Here is an 18,838-nt window from a genome sequence, read left to right as displayed (position 1 = left end):
AGATTTTAAAAAAACTGTCTTTCCCCAAGCTTGTTCCATAGGACGTGTAGTGCAGAGGGTGACATTATAGAAACCAAACCCAAGTGAACACAGGTACTGAAGGTTTGAATAAAGGAGAGACATAAAGGCCCCGGCAGGATATCGCGTCTGTCTCTCCTAACCTCATTTCCTTGTTTCTACTCACTGGCCCAGATGTCTTCCACGCTCACTTTCCTACAACCAGAACTATGAAACATCTGAACTGAATTTTTTTGGCTTAACAAGCAGCAGAATAAATCGACCGACTCAACATCAAACCCATTAAAGGAAAAGACGTGGCCCCAAACGCGGTTTGGGAATGTGTGTATCTAAGGACACGCGGAAAGGGCAGTCAGCCTTTGCTCAGCAGTTTTTACACAGAGGGTTATCTGAAGAAAAGTAACTCTGCTCTCATGTTAAACTTGGGGCACGTAAGAACGTTTTCTTTTGATTGTGGAGCTGTGCAGAGAGAGGGTTAGGGGAACGGGGTCTGATTCTGGTTTGGAAGCCCGATTCTTTGGCTTTCTTGGGGGCTCTGACTCCGCTGATCACCTAAGATAGTGGAAGAGGTCCTAGTTTCCCTGCTCGCTAGTGCACGCATTTCCCCGGGAAACATGCAAGGAAGGAAAATGATAGGAATCAGGACAGAAACGCTGCAAGAGCCACTGGGAAGTGACCTGCCTTCCAAATGAAATCCTGTCCGTGTTTGCTCAACTCCTCACTGAAGGGAGTCATGATTTCCAACCTGCCCTGCTTCAGATCTTCCTTCCAATGAGAACTCGCCTCACTCTTTCACAAGAGGTTCAGGCAGCTGCCTCTCTCAGCTGGCCACTCCTCAGCACCTGCCGCAGCCCGCTCTTTGAAGCAGACCTAGCCTGTGGCTGAGCAGGCAGATGGTCCAGGCCTGCTTCATTCCGCCCAGTGCTGGAGGAAACGGACAGGCTCGTACCACAGCCCATGCGCGACTGGTTCTCTTCCACTGCCAATCCATGTCTCTCTGGAGGACCCAACAGACACAGCCCACTTGTTATCCTCCCATCTAGAAAATATCCTGTTAGGGTCCTGCATTTCTACCCTGACAACGCTCATAGCAATAGACCCCACGCAATGTGTACTAAAATGAAGTAAAGAAGGGATGCCTTTCTGCCTCTGTGTGCTTCCTTTTGTGGGTCTATCACAATTAGCATATTCTCATAACCACATGAATATTCTTCCCAGGGCTCATCACTGTGTCCACAGATTGGGGTGACCAAAGATTGGGGTGACCAAAGGGTGGGCACGAATGCTTCACTGTGTGTGCCCCTTGGGAAGCACAAAGGGATATTTTACTAGGAATTTGTCAAAAATGATTCTCTTCAAGGGCCATTAACAGCTCTGTAGAGCTTGCCTCTGTAAGGGTGTGAGAAGGCAGGGCTAGCAGAGCCACACTGCTGTGCTGGTGTTAGACGTAAACGCTGGACGTTACCATAAATGGAATTGGGGTTTGAAACAGCTGAGTGAGGATTCCTGTGGTTATGCTCATATTGCCACAAATTCTTAGAAGAAATCCCACCAAATGGAGAGCCAAAGAACGTGTCTCTGCTGAGCTCAATTGGTAACGGAAGAAAATAGGCTCAATGACTTCAAAGTTCAGAGAAACTTTGCAAACCAAAGTGGTTAATTCCCCAAACAGGGATGGGTGTTTTAAACTTCAAAATGAAGACACAGCAGTTTGGATGGTGACTTCGTGTAATGTTTCCTTATTCTAGGTTTGATGAATTGCAGCATGGGAGAAAATAGACTCAGAGATACTGAAGAACATTAAGGCGAGCCATGGGGTACTAACAAAGGAATAATGACAGTCAGAAAGATTAGCTCAATGGAACTGGTTGTGGTGGTCTGAGTAAGAATGTCCCCACAGGTTCATATATATGGATGCTTAGTCATCAGGGAGAAGGACTGGGAGGTGTGGCCTTACTGAAGTAGTTGTGGCCTTGACGGAGGAATTGCGTCACTGGCATGGGCTTTGAGTTTTCAAAAGCCCAGGCTATGCCCAATCTTTCTCCCTCTCTCTACCTGCCGATCATGATGGAGCTCTTAGCTACTGCTCCAGCACCATGAGCACCACGGAAGTACAACACTGGCTAAGATTGGCTTATGTCTTTGTCTACGAAGGCAGAGAACATTGAGTACCTTGACTTTGGCAGTACATCCAGAAAGTCGAAAAATTCCTTCCGATTCCAGGCCCGATTCCTCGACTTTCTGAAAAAACTAGAAATTGACAATACATTACAAAAATTGAGTACCTCTGCATGACTGCAAACATTCTAAATAATGAGGGCAACAACCAGTAGACTGCTAAGTACGTATATATACCGGATATATGAATGATTTCTGAAATGCTAATGACCTCTCAACAAGGTCAATGTTCCCTCCAATTGGCCAATGAGTGGATTCTCCGTGTAGATCTATGCCATAGCTTCTCAACATTCCCTCTGAAACAAAGCACTGACTCTACAGGGCATGTTCTCTTATCTACTATGATATTCTGCCAACTTGGCTCTTTCAAATCTGATCACTATTTCTCTTCTGCAGACCAACCAATAGGAAAAAATCGTAAATCAACTATATCTACAGCCATACTACCCTGGATGCACTCAATCCCTTCTAAATCTACTCTCATTAGTTACAAAGACCCTGATTAAGACCTTGAAGAACTCTACAAGACTAACCAAGGACTTGGAAATGTAAGAGTTAACTGCTCTCTTAGATTTTCATGGTGGTGATGATGGTGATGGTGCTGTGACAATAGCAGCAGTGTTGATGGTGGTGATGATGTTGGTGGTGATGATGTGATGGTGGTGATGATGTTGATGGTGGTGATGATGTGATGGTGGTGATGATGTTGATGGTGATGATGTGATGGTGGTGATAATGTTGATGGTGGTGATGATGGGAGGGTAGAGATGATGTTGATGGTGGTGATGATGTTGATGGTGGTGATGATGTGATGGTGGTGATGATGTTGATGGTGGTGATGATGTTGATGGTGGTGATGATGTGATGGTGGTGATGATGTTGATGGTGGTGATGATGTGATGGTGGTGATGATGTGATGGTGGTGATGATGTTGATGGTGGTGATGATGTGATGGTGGTGATGATGTTGATGGTGGTGATGATGTTGATGGTGGTGATGATGTTGGTGGTGGTGATGATGTTGGTGGTGGTGATGATGTTGGTGGTGGTGATGATGTTGGTGGTGGTGATGATGTTGGTGGTGATGATGTGATGGTGGTGATGATGTGATGGTGGTGATGATGTGATGGTGGTGATGATGTTGATGGTGATGATGTGATGGTGGTGATAATGTTGATGGTGGTGATGATGGATGAGAGGGTAGAGATGATGTTGATGGTGGTGATGATGTTGATGGTGGTGATGATGTGATGGTGGTGATGATGTTGATGGTGATGTTGGTGATGATGGTAAGAGTGGTGATGGTAGTGATGATTTTGATGGTGATGGTTATAGTGGTAGTGTAGGTGGTGATGATGATGATTTTGATGATAGTGGTGGTAGAGGTGGTGATGGAGGTTGTAGTGGTGTTAGTAGTGATAGTGATGGTGGTACTGCTGTTGGCGGTAATGACGGTAATGATGGTGTTGGTGAGGATAGTGGTGGTGGTGATGAACTTTAATAGGAAGTTTCACTTCCACTGTACTTCTTGAAGGTCAAACCCTGTTCTCAGGGCTTTGTACACAGTCACTCATTCAACCCCGACCTCCAGAATTATTATTCCCCTGCTGAGGAGGCTGAGGTATGTGGAGGATAAGAAACTTTTCTATGTTCATAAGGTGAGAGGAGGCTGCAACAGCACACTGCAGTGCTTGGGTTGCAATATTCTTTCAGGGATGGAGAAGGAGGCGTATATGTGTCTTAGAAAAGCCTCTCATAGCAGGCGAGGGACTGTCTCAAATTGCCTTAAATGAGACACACAACATAAGCAATCAGAATGGCTGCCTTTCACTGAGTGGAGAATGTGATATAAACCTACAGCTCGCTTAGCATTTAGTGAGTTACTTCATAGTTAATGTTAGTTGCTAAATTCTATGCTGGATTTTTACACCTATGTTATATAAACTTATGCTGAATTCTTGTTATGGGTTTTTAGAGACTGTTTTCTTCAGAACCCATCCTCTACACACAGGAGAAAGCACACCATGTGTGCTTTAACTTCAGAGGAGGAAGAACAGCCCAGCACCAGGACCCTGGACTTGGCACATGCTGTGCTTCGCTCTTGTCCCACTCTTAAGTCGTCTCATCTCCTGTGCCCCAGGTGCCTTGTTACCAAGGAGATAAGAGGGCCCCTTGGGCTGCTCCCCGCTGACTCTACAGGATACGACATCACTGGCACAGCCCTTCCCTGGGGAGACTCCCCACGGATGACCCCTGTGCACAGAGATGACACCAGCCTCTTCTGGCTGTCACTGCCCCCCTCCCCGCTCTATCACTGGCCAATTAATCACTACACTGGAGGCAGCAGCTCAGTATGAGGCACTGAGAGCCAAATGCAGGAAGCAAGAAGAGAGTGGGTGTGAAATTGTTAGGGTAGTGAAGCAACGGGGTCTCCTCAGTCAGGGTTTTTATGTATTTGTATCATTTTCAATTTAAAATCCAGCAAAGTCTGGGGGAAAGGCTGGGATTTTAATTGTGCCACCAGATGTCACTGTTGAGTAAGTGTCTTCTGAAGTGTGCACGTTTCATTCAGCTGCTGCCTGTGGGGCTGGAGGGACAGCTCAGTGGTTCAGAGTACACTTTGCTTGTATGGAGGGCCTGAGCTCAATTCCCAGCATCCCTGATAGGAAGGCTTACCACTGCTTGTAACTCAGGTCCAGGAGATCTAATGCCATCTTCCTATCCCAGGCACACACACATATGTTGTGCATGCACACATAAATTAAAGCAGATAATTAGCAATCATAGAGATATCTGGACACAGCAGTTGAGATATTATAAAGTGAAAAAAATCCTTTCGCAAATGTTTCTTCCCTGACTGTATGTAGTGGATATAGTTACACTTGAAATCCTAGGAGAAGAAAGCCAACTTTTGACTTTCTTAACTTGATTTTTTAGTCCAAAAAGTCCAGAAAATGAATGATTGTGCATGCACACTCACACGCGCGCACACGCACACACTTGATCTTGAACAATTTAACTTTTGATACATCTCAGAAAGCACTAGTGTGTTCATCAAATAGGCCATTAATAATCACGTCTTTAAAAAGAAAAATCAAAATTACAGGCAAACAGCCAGGCATCTTTAATCCCAGCACTCAGGAAGCAGAGGCAGGAGGATCTCTGTGAGTTCCAGGCCAGTCTGGTGTACACAGTGAGTTCCAGGTCAGTCAGGAAAAAAAGTCCATGCAAACACACGCACACACGCAAGGCACACCTGAAGAAAGCTGAAGGCGGAGCCCTCCTGTCTTCCCTGACATCTTACGACCACACCACGTAAGGAGTTACGCATTGTTCCGCAAACACTCCTGCGTGGGAAGTAACTCCTCTCTCAAGAGTCATGTGTCTGACACATGCGCCTCTGAGGTAGTGCAACCGTAGGACTTTAAGAGATGGGCCCACGGGGAGCCTTTCCTGTACCCTTCTCATTCCCTGACTTCCGATCTGACAATGTGAACTCTCTCTCACACATGGTCCTTGCACTGAGCTGCCATCCACTATGAGGTGGTATGGCCAAGGTGGCTTTCACTGAGTGACACTATGCCGTTCAGAATCTCCGCCTTCCTACTTGTCATCTAAATCACTCCTGTTCTCGTGAGTACCGTATCAGGCATTTTATTAGAGTAATAAAAAAATGGATTAATTAGAAAGGACAGATGATCTACATTGTCTGTAGATAAGCGGGCGTATGCTGGGGCTAATGCTGCAAGGGCTCCACGGCCCTCAAGAGGAAGCACCCAGTGAGCTCGAGTTCATTCTCTCCCCACTCTTTAGCACGGGACTCACTTTTTGTAACACCAGGGGAACTTTCACTTCAGGGTCCTTCTTCCGGTCATTGTCCAGGAGGACTGTAAGCGGCACTCCGAAAATTCCACTGTCTGCAGTGAAAACGGCCAAGAGAGGAAGAAAACGCAAATGTCAGACCATGTCCTTGTGTTCCAGGGCCAGCGTTGAGGCCGGCAGCCCGGCTGGCTCACTAGTTACCTCGGCCTTTCCCCCTCTCCGTCTTGTTTCTTTTCAGTGGTATCCCGAAAGCATCAAAGAAGGCCGTCAATTCAATCAGAGAGAGATGGCGGATTTTCTTCATGTCTTCGGCAGACAGGTCTCCTGTTTCGGTCAACCCAAATCTGGTTTTCTGAACAATAAATTTCTGAAACACACAGGGAAGATATTTATTTTTGAAATCAAATGAAACCAGGACGTTCTAAATTTACATGATAAAACCTAGCGGAGTGGGGGGGAATACAACTCCGAGGAGCACCCTGGACCACAGGAACTGTGAGTGGGGGGTTAAGAACACAGGAAGACCAAAGCCAAACAGTGGCCCGAAGGGTAGGACAGCATGACTGTGAGGGCCCTGGCACTGCCAACACTGCAGCTGTGGCTGCAGCCTACCGCTTCCCTCTTTCTGCGTTGGTGTGCATGTGCGCATTTATATGTGTGAGTGTGGGCATGCACGTCACAGCAGGCAGCGGCAGGTCAGAAGACAGTCTCAGCCCACAGTCCTTGCCTTTCACCCTCCTTGAGATGAGCTTTCTAACCGCAGGCTGTCAAGAAGGCCACACTAGGTGGCCTAGAAACTTCGGGGCATTCACGGGGCTCCACCTCTTGTCTCACCATCGGAGCTCTGAGATCGCACATGAACTCCGCTTTGCCCATCATTACATGGGTAATGGAGGTTCAGACTCGGGTCATCATGTTTGCACGGCAAGTGCTTCTAACCACTGAGCCACCCCCCCCCCAACCCAGCAACTGCCGTCTCAGGAGGCCTGTACATACCACTGTCCTGTAATCTGAGTTACATGTGGTACCTACACGCACAACACATCTAGGCATATCCCAGGAGACACAGGGTGCTGGTGCCTGGCATCCCCAATTCCCTTATGCATAAACAGAGATGAAAAGCAATCCTCACATTGGCACAGGGAGCCTTCTCGGGAAGTTATTAGACTGACCGTAGAAGGTCTAACTTACAGTTAAGGCATAGTCTTCTTTTTTAATGTCTGACTTCTTCCATTTATTTCTGTTTGGGGCCTCGGTCACCATTTCTGAGTAAGACACCTCAAAAGACAGCTCTTCAGCCTCTGGTGGAATGTTCTTTTCTAGATAATCATCATCTAAAACAAAACAAGACAAAAAAACAAGAGACAAGAAATAAAATATAGCGTGGAACCAGTCTATGGCACTAGCCGCACAACAAATTACCAGTACTTACAAGGTAGCCCACGGGCATGCTGGAGGGCCGAAATCTGGGGAACAGAGCCTGGTGACATGGTGTCACTGACCTCTATGGACACATTTCTACCAGCATCCAAAACAACTGTCCAGTCTAACTTTTAAAGCTTTGAACTCTGACATGTTATGAACGTTTTTGAGGATTAGCGGCAATGGCCCCAAGAGTGCATTTCTCTCTATGCATGTGATACTGAAAGTAACATCTAGACCCGGCATTACTTACTGGGAGCCCAGAAGTTTAAAGAGCGAAAAATCAGGGAATCTCCCTAGAACTCCCCTCTACTCTCATAAACACAAACCTTCTCCTTTTAAACATTTATCCAGAGTGGACCTCACTGCTGCGTATGCAGGGTTATTCTAGATTTCTGTAATTCCATAGTGGTCTAACCTTGCAGGATGGACATTAAAAAGTACCCGACTGGGTGACGGTGTCAGGAATGTCCCACAGAGGTGCTTTTCTCTAGCTAGGCTGCAAATTAAGGCAAATCATTCCTTGGCCTAGACCAACACTAAGATTTTTGACACGACACCTTGTTTCTCTGCCTGGCAAATGTTTTCATGTGCAAAGTAGAGAATTGTCTGACTACAAACAGGACACCTTTCCTTCTGCTTTCTTCTTAGGACCCCGACTCAAGGTCAAGGAGATCAAAACGACGGAGTTAATCAGTAAGACTAACAAGAGACCCTCTTCCTTTGAAGTGCAAAGCTGGGTGGCCAGCTTACCAGTGAGCGTACTGCAGTTCTGGATATGAACACTAGCTGAGCCACCGCAGTACAGCCAAGGGCTGCAGGGTGGACTTGGGAAAGGGTAGAGGGAGGGTCGTGCAATTTCACTTCTGCGGAGGCAGGCTTACGCTCAGGACAGAGGGAAGGGGTTAAACAGTGCTCGGACTTTTGCGGATCTAGGATGGAGTCTTTGGAAAGTAACAACCAAGTGGGCAGATTCTCCAAGACCCTGGGCCACTGCGTGTGGGCGCCTGTCTCGGGTGGCATGGTTGCAACTAGGCCACAGGCAGTAAACGAACTGATGGGAAAGGACTTCTGGCAGGTCTCTCCTCTCGTTTATTTTATTTTTAGCATCCACATTATTGAAAAACAGTTCTCATGTCGGGCAATTCATCATTTGATGTTTGAAGTCGATGGCTTTTCCTGTCACAGCTGGACAGCTAGAACCATGATCAATTCTAGAGCACTTCCATCAATTCCTCCCTGCATCTGGATGCAAATGGTCAAGATATAGGCTGTGTATCCCTAAGTTGAGAAGGGCATTTCTCAAAAAAATAGGAATCACAAAGACGTGGCCTCGAGGCTGACCTTGGAGCAGGAGGATCACATTCTTAGTGTCTCAAGTAGCTGAAGCTCAGATGAGAGTCAGCTCTTAAGCTTGGCTGTCAGAAGCAGCTCAGGGTTAATGTACACTTCCTCAGGAACTGGGAGCCTTGATGGAGGCTGCTTCTTGGCCTCCTTGGAACATCTGGTTATAGCGTGGCGCTTATAGGGAGGCCTAACTCAAAGCCACTGTCTGAGTGAGAAACTCCTACTTCACGTGCCAACATGCGAAGAAAAACTTTGTGTCTCATTTAGCTGGGCTAACATTGTCTGCTGTAACAAAATGGGCCATTTGGAGGCGAGGCAGGGAGTGCTGGAAGCAAAAGAATCATAGCACATATATTGTTGGGCAGAGGCAAGGATGGGGTGAGATATACTGACGAGCAGGTGGGCACAGTGGGGTAAGACTACAAAGTTCCGAGTTACTCTTGCCAAGCATGGTGACTGGGATGAGAATAATATCTTGCATGTTTCAGAAACCGGTGAGAAAGGAACTGGGAAGCTTTTGCCGCGAAGAAATGATATGTGTTTGAGAGCTAGAGAAGTTCAGCCTGATACAGACATTATCCAATGGGTGCGTGCATGGAAACAGAGGTACCTCACCAATAAGTCCCGTGCATACTGATGGTGTTACACAGTCAATGCACTAAATAACGAAAAAGAAACTCACGACTAACTGCATTGACGCCAGACCCCAAAGGAGTAGGGACAGCATATGCTCACCAGGGGACAGGCCACTCACCACTCAAGGCGCTCAGGACTGGCGGCTCAGCGTCTGCAGATCCATTGGTGTGAACGGGAATATCTGGGATAGCCTCTAGTATTGACTGCCAAGCCAGGAAAGAGAGACAAAAGACATTTTACCACAAACACAGTGAGGCTTCATCTCTTACAGTTTTGGTTATAAGCCTAGTTTTTAAGAGCTGAGCCATCTCTCTAGCTTGACCCTTCCTCTCAATCGGATTTGTGTTCGGTGATATATGAATACTTTTCACAAAGAGACATCGAGGTCTCGTAGATGGTCGGCAGTGACCACAGTTGTTTCCACCATTAGTTCAGATGGAGGCCGCTTACCCAAGCTCCTCAGAGAACTATGCTGGAGTACTCATAACTAACCCTTCCTTCTTTGCTCATATATTTACCTGCTTCTGCTAAGATGTAAAAACTAGAATGATTGATGACATATTTGATAAATGGCCCCTGCTAATCTGGATACATTCTATCTTAGTTACATCAGTTATATTGCTAAAATTAATATATCAACTCTCTCATTGTGAAATACAGAGTAATAGCAACTAACAAAAAAGTGAACCATCTTCCCAGATGTGGTGGGTACCTGACTGCAATCCCAGCTCTCGCGAGGCAAGGCGGGGGCAGTGGCGGTAGTGAATTTACAGGCCAGTCTGATCTACATAGTGGATTGTAGGCCAGCCTGGTCTACATAGTGGGTTCCAGGTTAGCCTGATTTACACAGTAAGATCTTGTCTCAAAACAAATACACAAACAACAATGACAATAATAAAGCTCTAAAACAATAAATTATCTTTTATAATCCTATTTCTTTTCTTAGTGTGGCTCCTTCCTCACAAGGAAATCCTGCCACTGCTCTGCACCCCACTTGTGCCATCAGAAGCTGAGTGTCTCTCTTTATAGAGTCCTGCAAAGTGAGCTTCTGCTCATGTCTGGAAGGGTACCAGCAAAGCACATACCGGTACCAGCAAAACACACACACACACACACACACACACACACACACACAAAACAAAAAAAAACCCTACAAAAAACATAGAAAATCTACCAAAAATTTACATGCAAGCTATATATTTTATATAAATTCTAATGTGGAGTTATTATTTGTGAACATGTGTGACTTCATGAAACTGCCATTCTATCAAGAACCTTTTACATGCTATCCACACATAAAATCCATCCTTTTCCCCAAAGACCGTGATGCTGAGTCTTTTATTCTCCTACTTATTTAGCAATCACTGAACACCTGCTTCATGAAAGCCCCTTTATCACATGCTGCAGACTGCAGAAGGGAGCCTCAAATTCTCAGCCCCGTGCTGTCTTTTGATTCCTGTTTTTATTTCAAGTGAGATTTTTAAATCTCTTAATTGCATAAAACACATGCAAATCGATGGCCAACTGTTGAAATGCAGATGCCTGTACGCTGCAAATCCTAGGTGAAAGGACAGAGGTCGAGGGTCACGGAGTTCAGGATCAGTCATACTTCTGGTGGCTCTAACACCTAACACTGCAGCATGTACACCCATGGCTAGTTTTGATATGACCTATCTTCCAAATGCCCAGGTCTGATCTTCCACTTAGCGTTCTTGGCAAGTGCTGGACACTTTAACGAATGGAGTCTAGTGGGACACTAGGACACTAGTCACTGGGGACATACGCTCAAGGGAGACTGTGGAACAGAACAAAGCAAAGTGACCGTCTCCTATGACAGCAGGGAAATCAGAGCGAGACCAATGTAACTCCAGTGCCCACCACTTAGGCAAGGACTGGCTCCTGAGATGTCGGCAGGTATCAAAGGTGACAGATTATCCTTCTTATAACACAGGATGGCATTTGCATCTGGCTTATGCACACCTTCCTGACCACTTTAGAGCATCCCACATTGTGCACAGCAACTCATAGTGTGACTGCTTATAGGAATAGCCATTATACTATACTGCTGAGAAAAGTATGGCAAGAAGAAACATCTGACCAGGCAGTGGTAGTGCACGCCTTTAGTCCTGGCACTTGGGAGGAAGAGACAGGTGGATCTCTGTAAGTATAAGGCCAGCCTAGTCTACAGAGAGAGTTCCAGGACAGGCTCCAATGCTACACAGAGAAACCCTGTTTTGAAAAACAAAACAAAATAAGACAAAATAACATCTGTATGTGTTTACTACAGATACAGTCAAAATGTCGTCCATCTGTAGTTGGTGAGTCTGTGGTTGAAGAGATTCATTTCAATAAATACTGGATGATCATTTGATGTAATTCAACTTACAGTCCACAATAATGCAATTATGAGACTAGAAATCCAGAACCACGGTCTGCATAATCATGAAAGATGAGAATAAAAGTCCCAATGAGCTTTTTAAGAGTAAGGTATAACCTTTCTCTGAGCTCATCTGGAAAAGAACAACTCAGAAGAAAAAGGAAGACTTGCATGTGAACTTCAGTCTAGTGGATTTCAAAGAGAGACCATTAAAATATGGGGAATAACTTGTGGTCACTTCAAATACAAAACACAATAAATATTTGGGTGAAAGGGTGCTGCATGAGAGAAGACCATTCTCTCAGAAAAAAGGCAGACCACCTTATACGACTCCGCAAAGTAAAGTCTAAGGGGCAAGTTGTCGAGGTATTTCCTGGGACAAAATTTTGGGGTCTTGGGGCATGAAACAGAAACATTCAAGACTTCGAGCTGCAGTGGATTCGCCTCTGGAAAGTCAGAGACCTCCACTCTCTCTCACTCACGTGACAGAAGCCCCACCCTAGAGAGACTTCAGCTGGTGACCCCCCAGTTCCTTATAGCAAAGAGCCACGAGACTTAGGATGTAGTCACCTCGCGGTGAAAGCTGGAGAACACTTTCAATGCAGGTACAGTAATGGTTGAGTTGGCATCCTGGGGGAACCCCGGCAACTCCCATTTTAATGAAGATTTCCAAGGGAAAAAAACCTCTGAATAGCAACCCAAAGTAAGAGAATTTGGAGACTGCTGCCAGCAAGGTTGTTTCTAGACCCAGTATTGCTTTATTTATGCCACTATCGATTTTATTTTCAGGGGGAAAAAAAGAACCTTGAGTGATTAATTGATCCCGCACAGCTCCCCAATCGCCATGCGGGAGCGGGTCCTTTCTCTCACATCATCACCCTACTCATCTCTTCTTCCTTTTGAGAGTCTTTGCGCAGACCATATGTGGTCGCTAAGATTTCTCTGACCCAATGCCTGGAAAGAATCGCTGCTGTGAAAAGCTAGCAGCAAAGAAGGAAGAAGTGGGAAATGCATCACCCTGACTGGCGACTGCGTTAGGTATCCAACTTCACCTTCAGCTGGGTGTGCCCTTCATCGAGTCCGCACGGGGCACTGGAGGCGGGGTTAGGGCTGGCTAGATGCAGTGACGGGATTATGTACTATGTTGGGTGCTCTCCTGTAAACTAGAAAGTCTCAGGGAGCCCTACTAGAGCTTTAAACAAGACTTGCCCTTGGGTCCATGAAGCGCAGCTGTGGGAATGGTGGATCACGAAGAGGATAAGGCTAATGTCTGGGAGGTTACTCGGTGGTTACTTAGGAACGAAGATGACCGCGAGTGTCTGTACCAAAGAAGAGACTACACTAAAGGACACAGCAACAAACAGTCTACGACCATTCACATGCTAGCACCTCTGGGCCTCAGAGATGGGTACGAAGAGAGGAGAGGCAGAAGCAGTTGAGGCTGATACATGGCCTGGGCACATGGGTACCACCAGGGGAAACAGTCAATAGAGGATGCTAGCTAAGGGCTGATTGGCATCATTGTGGAAGCCTTGTTGCAGGTAACCCCTTCTTGTAGACATCTAAATTTCCAAAGGAGATCCCCTTATAACTGGGATGGATTTCAGGCGATCTCAAGTTACAGACAATGTTACTGCACATATGTTCATATATATGTGAGTAACAACACCGCTTTTCAAAACAATGGACAACTCTCAGGAGTGGGTGATATATGAACGTAAGTTATCGCGTTCCTCAAAATAGATGATGACGAAGAAACCGCTGCCCCGTGGGAATCTCTCCAGAGCATATACTGGGCTAACATCTGCCTTCCATCAATTTGGCATCAGAGAACCAGGACCTCATCCAGAAAAGCAGCTCAGAGACACTTGCGTGTGGACTCGCACTGGTGGAAGCACAGGGAAAATGGCAAGTATTTTGGCTGTTGCTCAAGGTGGAGGGGCAGGAGAATCTATGCAAAGAGAAAGTTGTGTGTGGGAGTCCTCAGGGGTAAGGCCGGGAATGGAGTTCAGGCAACGTCTCCTGCCTTCAGTGTTCCGCAGGAAACAAAGGTACTTGTAGGTTACTGTGGGGAGCAGAAGCCAACCCAGGGAGCTGCTGGAGACTATCTGGGGGAACTCTGTGAGGAGGGGTGAAAGTTCACAACTCCCTCCACACTCGATGCTGTAGAGTTCACTTTGATTTCCAGAAACAATTGTGTTAATTAGCAGAGCCCCCTTTAAACTTAGATTATTTGCTGCTGCTTTTGTGATGCTGGAGTTTGAGCCTAGGGTCTCATGGTTGCTAGGCAAGCAAGTGTTCTTCTGAGCTAGACTCTAACCTTCTTTTTACCAGTTAATATTCATTATTGTTGTGGGTATGTGTATGTGAGGGCATGCGAGTCTGTTCATGGATATATATAAACATGAGGTCAGCCTTGGCTAGCTGCTCCTCAGGAGTCGTTCACCTGAGATCAGATCTCTTACTGGGACCTGGGGCCCACAAATAGGCTAAACTAGCGGCCAGTGAGAACAGACATCTGCCTGTCTCTGACTCCCTGGTTCTGGGAAGAGAAGCCAGAGCCACCACACCTAGGTCCTTATGTGGGCACTGGGTACTGAACTTCAGTCTTCATGGTCACACAGCCAACTCTTTCTACACCTCCTCAGCTCCCCTTCTAAAAATTTTTGGCATAGGGTCTCACTAGCCTGGAATTTGTTAACCCCCTGCCTTAGCCTTTCCTGCAGTTGAGAATACAAGCCTGTCCTGCCAGGCTTGGCAGAAGGAAGATGTATTCATTCCTTAGTTCGAAGCATCCTTCTTAGTTGTAAGACGGTTGGTGGGTTGGTAGTAGCTGTTGATTTTGCAATCTTCATTCAAGTTTTCTTAATTGGTCTTAAAAAACAATCGCTATTCTTACTTTCCAACATTGTTATCTAACATGCAATTGCTCTGACATCAAAGACTTACCACGGAGCCACTCTGGAGGTCCACAAAACTACCTTCCTCATCCCGGGTACCGTTGGATAGGGTGGTACTGCTGAGAGAAGTAGCATCTGGCTAAACGGAGAAACAAAACAGTCACAGTTACTCAGAATTACTTCCAGTGTGTCTGTGCATTCCGCTGGCTACAGGGATGTGTGACAGATGTGAGGTTATGACTGTCTGGGTCTGGACAGCTGTGTACAGCCATTACTGCTGCCCTACTGTGAGACCCTGAATACCAAGCCCTCTGCTAGATGCTGGCTTCTGCAATAGACACTCCACCACCTGCCCCGTACTCTGCCATAACACTCTCTTGGCTTATTTCTAGGGTGCTAGGTATTAAATAAAACACTTCATTTTCAGGCTCAAGTGACGCTAAGGGATTGTATGGCAAATGCGGGCAACAAGGCATAAGTAAGTGTAATCTTACTCAAAGAGTTTCTGGTAAAACTAAGGTCTTCCTTAGTGGTGGTGTAAGGTTATAACCCAGCACGCATGAGACTGAGTCAGGATGATTGTGAATTGTACAACAGCCTGGGCCGCAAAGGAAGATGGGTTCTAAAAGTCAAACTAGATTTATGTAACCCCAATCTGCCTGTGACAAGACCACAGGTGACAGCATGGGGCTGCCAAGTTCTGTGTCCAGTAAGAATGGTGGGTAAAGTAACACAGATGTAAGGGTGGCAGACACTGAGAACCAAATCTGGCCATGTCCACGTGTCTCGTGTGTCTGTACTATCAGACCTAAACTTCTCATGTTAAGTCTGAAAGTAAATGAAAACCATTTCATTTACATTGGTTTTGTTTTTGATTTGTTTTGAAATTATATCACTTTTTTGTAGGATTCATCAGCAACGGCACACATATAGTTTTCACTATATAGTTTCACTATAAAGCTAGAGAAAAAGAGATTTGAAGTTTCTTTGATGTAGTGTGCAATAACTACTGAAGATGTGACGTGTTCTTGACTAAAGAAAAGATATAAAAAATTGAATATATTTGAGAATTAAAAAAACAGAATATTTTGTCTTTTGAAATTCTATTCTTGATCATATTTCCTCCATATAACCTAAATTCTTTACAAATGAACAAGAGGTAGGTGTGGCAGTATATTCAGGGGGCCCAAGCACTCAGTGGGTGGGGGCAGAAGGATGAAGAGTTCAAGTTCAACCTCAGCTACTTATAGCTTGAAGCCAGCCTGGGCTACATGAGACCTTGCTGCTCATAAATAAGTAAGTAAATTAGATGATAGATAGAAATGTAGATATATATCACCTATCTAACCGTCATCTTTCTATTGTATTTATCTATTTATCTATCTTTCATCTATCTATCTATCTATCTATCTATCTATCTATCTATCTATCATCTATCTATCTATCTATCTATCTATCTATCTATCTATCTATCTATCCATCCATCCATCCACCCATCCATTCACTTCCCTCTGTCCTGAGTGTAAGCCTGCCTCCGTGGAGGGGAAATAGCACGACCCTCCCTCTGCCAGTTCCCAAGTCCACTCTGCAGCCCTTCATACTGTTTCAGTGTCTCGGCTAGCGTTGATATTCAGAACTGTAGAGTGCTCATTTGCAAGCAGGTTAGCTTACTAATCTTACTGATTAATTTTGCCTTTGTCATTTTGATCTCCTTAACCTTTAGTCAGGGTGCGAAGAAGAAAGCAGAAGAAACTGTGTCTTTGTAATCACACAATTCGTTACTATTTTAAAGAAACAAATGGAATACAAGAACTGGCTGAACAAAGTTAATCAAGGTGCCAAATAACAGCCATCAACCTCTCCCCTCCTCCAAATCACTACAAATGGCAGATTTTTACAGGAAACCAATTTTGGACAGCCCTGGAATTCAGCCAAGAATTCCACAATAGGACAACAGACAGCAATTACTAGATAAAAAGCAAACAGTAAGAGAAACAAGAGGGATGGGAAGATGGATTAGTAGTTAAGAGCATTGGCGGCTCATCCAGAGGACTGGGGTTCGGTTCCCAGCAACCACGTGGTGGCTCGCAAACATCTGTCACTCCAGTCCTAAGGAATCTGATGCCCTCTTTTGGACTCCCGAGCCACCAGTCGCACATGTGGTACACAAACATACATTGCAGGCAAGCATCCAGACAAACAAAATAAAATTAAAAAAATAATTAAGTAGCATAAGACAGAATTCCTAGGAAAAGACAAGAAAAACAAGCTCATAATAAAGGATAAACAAAGCAGGGGTGGATGCAGGCAAATATTTAAACATGGGTGAAAACACAGACACTAGGCTGATTTCTCACTTAAATATGAACAGCTCTTAAATGTAACCCTAGGAAACCAGAAAGCATACTGAGTCTAAATAAAATAGACTCAGTACCATAGGGCTACTTGCACAAGAGAGGTGTCGCAGACGGCACAGGGAAAGACACTTGAGAGAGAAACAGTGACCCAGCTTTTTGGGAAATAGGACAGCATCTTCCTCGCTCTGATTCTGTACTGGGGAGAGGGCTTGCCTGCTCCACCTACCCCCTCTACACACCTGAAAGCTAAGTGCTACGAGCACAAACAATTCTGCCTCTTGGAGAAACTAAATCTACAGAGGAAACATACGACAATTTCCTACATGAATCAAATGAAAAAAAAAATCAGTTCTACAGGAGACCTTACGGAAGCAGTTCACCGCCATGAGGGCTGAGATCTCCCTAGGGGGAGGTGTGTGGCGGCTTCCCTTTGTTTAGCGGAGGCCTTTGGTTCACAGTGCTGAGGAGAGTGGGCTGGAGATGTGGGGGTCTGGGAAGCAGACAGAAAGACACCCTAGGACCGCACACGTGACCAGAGGCGCTCCAATCACTGGAAGCTCAACCCCAGGACTCTAGCTGCCACCCAGTGGGAGTGCTCCACTTCCCTCAGCAGAGGGTGCTCATCCAGGGGTAAATCTTTTTCTGTTTGCGCCACTGAACAAGCCACTCCATCAAAGTTAATATGTTCTCCACACAAAATATTTACCTCTGGAAAATTCGGGGAAAACATTAAATATGTATATCTTAGAAGACACTTAGGATGCTGAAGAAACGTTTACATTGAGGTCAGTAATTTTGTTTTCTCATGTGAGCTCACCCACAAACACCAAGAGCTGGCTGACAGCATCCTCCACACAGGTTATGTACACACACACACAAATCTATTCTGGTTGTTATTTCTGACTGTAGTATTTTTGAAGATAGGATTTCACTCTCCTGGATTTACCTACAAAATTATTCCCTGCCGAGAGCAGCAATGTGTGCTGATATTGTGTGTGGTTGGTGCTTGGCAACCATTGGAACTGTGTGGGCTCTTGACTCAAGAGAAACACGGATGCACACCCTTTAAGTAATGTTGTTGTGGCGTATTGCTCATAGCAGCCTGAACTGTAAGCAAACCACACATCTATAGACAGGTGAACAGATACGGCAACAGGGGGCACAATTATAAAATGGACTCTGACCTGCCAGAAGACTCTAAGTACACATTTGTAGGTCTTATAAATTATAGTTCTGAGAAAAGGCAAATGCTAAAGCAGTCTTGTGCTTAACATTCTATGTAAATGGAGATGGAGACAAGCAAAGGTGTTAATCACAGCACGGTTTGCCTCTGAAGGAAAGAAGGGCTGTCCGCTGACAAGGACGGGGAGGCGTTCCGCGGACAGGGAGGCGTTCCGCGGACAGGGAGGCATTCCGCGGTGAGGGCCATTTTCTATGATTTCGGTGACTGTCATTTTCTGGGAAGCACGTTTGTTAAAACTAGTTGAAAGACGCGCCTAACGTGTGGTGTGTTATTTGTAAATTATGCCCCAGCTTCAAGAAGGCATAAAAAGAACCTGTATCCTCAAAGCTTTAAATCGTTGCTTTGGCTCAGAACGTATCGCTGTAACACTGGGCATATGAATTTAAAAAGAAGTTTGTCGTTGGGAATAAGCGTATGTTTTCTGAAATGCACACAGAGTTGGGAAGTTAAATAATCACACACTTATAGCCCAGAAAAAAATGGCAATAATTTGAAACCCAGTGTTGAAGAAGTTTAGAATACGCGGCAAAGAGACTGAC

At 45.4% G+C, this 18,838-nt stretch overlaps 1 protein-coding gene across 5 annotated transcripts in view; it reads right to left on the bottom strand.

Moving 5' to 3' along the window:
• Arhgap28 (Rho GTPase activating protein 28) overlaps positions 1 to 18,838 on the bottom strand; it is a 172,913-nt gene that overhangs the window by 27,577 nt on the left and 126,498 nt on the right. For all 5 annotated transcript variants that reach the window (XM_087902274.1, XM_087902273.1, XM_087902275.1 and 2 more), the window contains exons 5-10: positions 14,749 to 14,838; positions 9,541 to 9,625; positions 7,209 to 7,351; positions 6,219 to 6,384; positions 6,021 to 6,112; positions 2,191 to 2,268 (exon numbers count right to left, since the gene is read on the bottom strand). In XM_087902274.1, the coding sequence (XP_087758400.1) occupies positions 2,191 to 2,268; positions 6,021 to 6,112; positions 6,219 to 6,384; positions 7,209 to 7,351; positions 9,541 to 9,625; positions 14,749 to 14,838 (654 nt within the window). The remainder of the gene's footprint in view (positions 1 to 2,190; positions 2,269 to 6,020; positions 6,113 to 6,218; positions 6,385 to 7,208; positions 7,352 to 9,540; positions 9,626 to 14,748; positions 14,839 to 18,838) is intronic.

The sequence above is a fragment of the Myodes glareolus genome, chromosome 27 (genome assembly GCF_982192425.1).
Source record: "Myodes glareolus chromosome 27, mMyoGla1.1, whole genome shotgun sequence".
Classification (NCBI taxonomy): Eukaryota; Metazoa; Chordata; class Mammalia; order Rodentia; family Cricetidae; genus Myodes; species Myodes glareolus.
The sequence above is the reverse complement of the archived record's forward strand: the minus strand, read 5'-3'. Positions and strand labels throughout refer to the sequence as shown.